At 37.4% G+C, this 2,812-nt stretch overlaps 1 protein-coding gene across 1 annotated transcript in view; it reads right to left on the minus strand.

The window, feature by feature from the left end:
• Positions 1–2,812, minus strand: part of PLCB1 (phospholipase C, beta 1 (phosphoinositide-specific)) — a 756,841-nt gene that overhangs the window by 685,457 nt on the left and 68,572 nt on the right. The window contains 1 exon segment of the mRNA XM_012639238.1: positions 859–868. Coding sequence (XP_012494692.1) covers positions 859–868 — 10 coding nt within the window.

The following is a 2,812-nucleotide window of genomic DNA, read 5'->3' on the forward strand; positions in this document are numbered from 1 at the left end:
TCAGGCTGGTCTCAAACTCCTGACCTTGAGCGATCCACCCGCCTCGGCCTCCCAGAGTGCTAGGATTACAGGCGTGAGCCACCGCGCCCGGCCTTCAGTAGCCTTTTGATGAATGAAGACACAGCTACTTTCATCAGCATATACTGGTCCCATTTCTACTAAGTTATTATTTGTAAATTGTTCGCAAAGCTAAAACCTTACATGTAAGACTACTCTTTACTTCAACCTCCTTTGTTTAACTTTTGCTTTTTAGTCACCTTAATCAGAAGAATTTTTAAAACACATTTAATAATGTCCCTGCTTTGGTCCAGTAGTTAAGGACCAAGTTATATGGAAACTGTTAGTTGTGGATGCTAAATTGGAGTGGGACTCTATTCCCTGTAGGAAAATGACTTTATTATTGTTTCCTTGCTAAATGCTGGGAAATAACTGCACTATTGATGAGGATTATCTCTAAAAGAATTATGAACTATCTGCTTACGTGGGCGCTGGTACAAGATAAGTAAGATCATAATGTTTTAAAATCTAAGCATTCTTTTCATATTTTATTACAAGGTGTGTTCATGCAAATTTAATTATGTTACTCTCCTGTGGACACATATATACACGTGTGCACACCACCCCTCACACACGTACACTGTCACCAACCTTTTATTCCCACCTTTTCTTAAATTCTTCACTGGCTTCCTAATGCATTTTGAACGTAATAAAATCTGGCCAGCAGGGCAGACTTTACTCTAGCCCCTGTCCTGGCTTTTCTTTTGTCCAAACTTCATCTTGTGTTCTAGGCTTACCCACACGGACTTATTTCAGCAAATCAGACCTGCTTTGCTACCTCCTGCCATAGGGCCTTTGCACATTCAGTCTCCTCTGATTATAAAGCTCTGCTTCCCAGCCTACTTCTTATCCCCATCTCCATGGACCTTTAGCTCTTAATCATCTTCAGAGCTAAGATCACTTCCCCGTGAGCCCTTCCCTGAAGTGCCTGTCCCTGCCAGCCACCACCGTCAGGCTGAGTCAGGTCCTTCTGTATTCACAAAACTCTCTTCTCAGTTTGGAAGTACACACGCATTCCTGCCATTATCTAATTAACATTTTGTCCCTGAGCCACTAGATCTTATGCTCCATAAAAGCAACTATGAAAGATAATACTCTTGTTTATCACTATGGCCTTAGGCTCTGGTACAATACCAGCCCCCAAAAATTCTTGGATAAATTAGTGAATACACTTTTATCACCATCAAACTTGGAGACCACAGAGTTGTAGAGTCCCATCAGGAAACAAGACCTGCAATCTAAAAGGAACCTGGGGAGGCTTTAATGAAGGAGCTATTCACAAAGACATGGGTGGAAGAAGGGACTCAAGAAGGGAGAGGCCTTGTTTTGCAACAAACAGATTTGCAAAGAAATTTTAAAATCTGCAATGTTCATTTTTGGTATAGCTTTTCTGGTAGCAAAAGTGAAAATTTAAATGCTCACAAACTTTTATGTAACATTTTCACATATAAATTCTAAAATGTGTACAAGACTGTTCTTTGGTAGTTTCTGCATGTGGAATGCAACTGAAACTTCAAAGTGCACCAAATGTCCTTGAACAGGTAAATAAGCAACGGCATACTCATGCAAGGGTGCATCAGTCAGGCAGCAGCAAACAGTGCACAGTGCTTTTGGCCAAGGTTCGAAATTACAGAGAAGTTGTGCCTTGTGTGTCATGTATATCTACACGGTTTGTGTTTTCTATAATTTTATATTACTTTTATAATTCTAAAACTCGGCAACAATTAAGAATAGTCACCATGATTCAATCCTTTCGTTTTATAAAAGATAACAAAGTGACTCAGAGACATGTTTATTTGGCAAAAGGCACAGAGGAGAAAGAAAAAGTGGTGTAGGACTCTTACTCCAGAGCTCTTTCCACTAATCTTATTTCCTTGATGTGAATTTTATCTAGAATAAAATGCATCTAAAACGCTTAAATATTTTTGATGGTACTATATATCAATTAATAAAATGAACCAAAAATTCAGATGCTGCTCTGAACTTACGAAATTGAGTTCTCATTTATCTATGCTGAAGAGGTTTTCCTTTTCTTAAAAATAAAGCAGGATAAAATTCAGGCTTTACTAAATGTACTGCTAAGGGTCCCTGTGACAATTCTTGAATTTTGCTGCAACGAAAATCATAGAAAATGGGCACATTCATCACCAGAAGTAAAACAAAAATATAAATATGGCTCAGTAAATACAGATATGTTGGGGAAGTTCCTTGTACCTGTGTGTGCCCGGATGAAGGTTGCTGGCCTCAGAACAAAGAATCATTAAATCACTAAAAAGAATTAAAATATCAATTAAGATTCAAAACAATGACATTCATATTTCAGCTACTTGCAGTTGCTAATAAAGGAAATTAAAAGTTTTATAATATGAAAAGGATATTAATAGCTTAATGAAGAGTGACCTAGAAAGTAGATTTTTATTTTAACCCAGGATAGAATTATAGATAATGAACTGCTTTTAAAGGCTTATTTTAGGAAAACTGATACACCAAGAGATTTTGCAATCTGTTCCAATCATAATTCACAAAAGAATAGCGATAGATGTCAACAGGAATTGGAATGAACACATCATTTACTCTAAAATACAAACCCAAGTAAAATTTAAAGACTCTCAGCAACCAAAAACAACGTGGTCACTATTTTCCTATTTTACTTCATTATTGATACTCACAGCTCTGCATCCTTTCCTTTTCTTTTTTTTTTTTTTTTTTTTGAGACAAGAGTCTCACTGTGTTGCCCGGGCTAGAGTGCCGTGGC

The sequence above is a fragment of the Propithecus coquereli genome, unplaced genomic scaffold (genome assembly GCF_000956105.1).
Source record: "Propithecus coquereli isolate 6110/MARCELLA unplaced genomic scaffold, Pcoq_1.0 Scaffold139, whole genome shotgun sequence".
Lineage (NCBI taxonomy): Eukaryota > Metazoa > Chordata > Mammalia > Primates > Indriidae > Propithecus > Propithecus coquereli.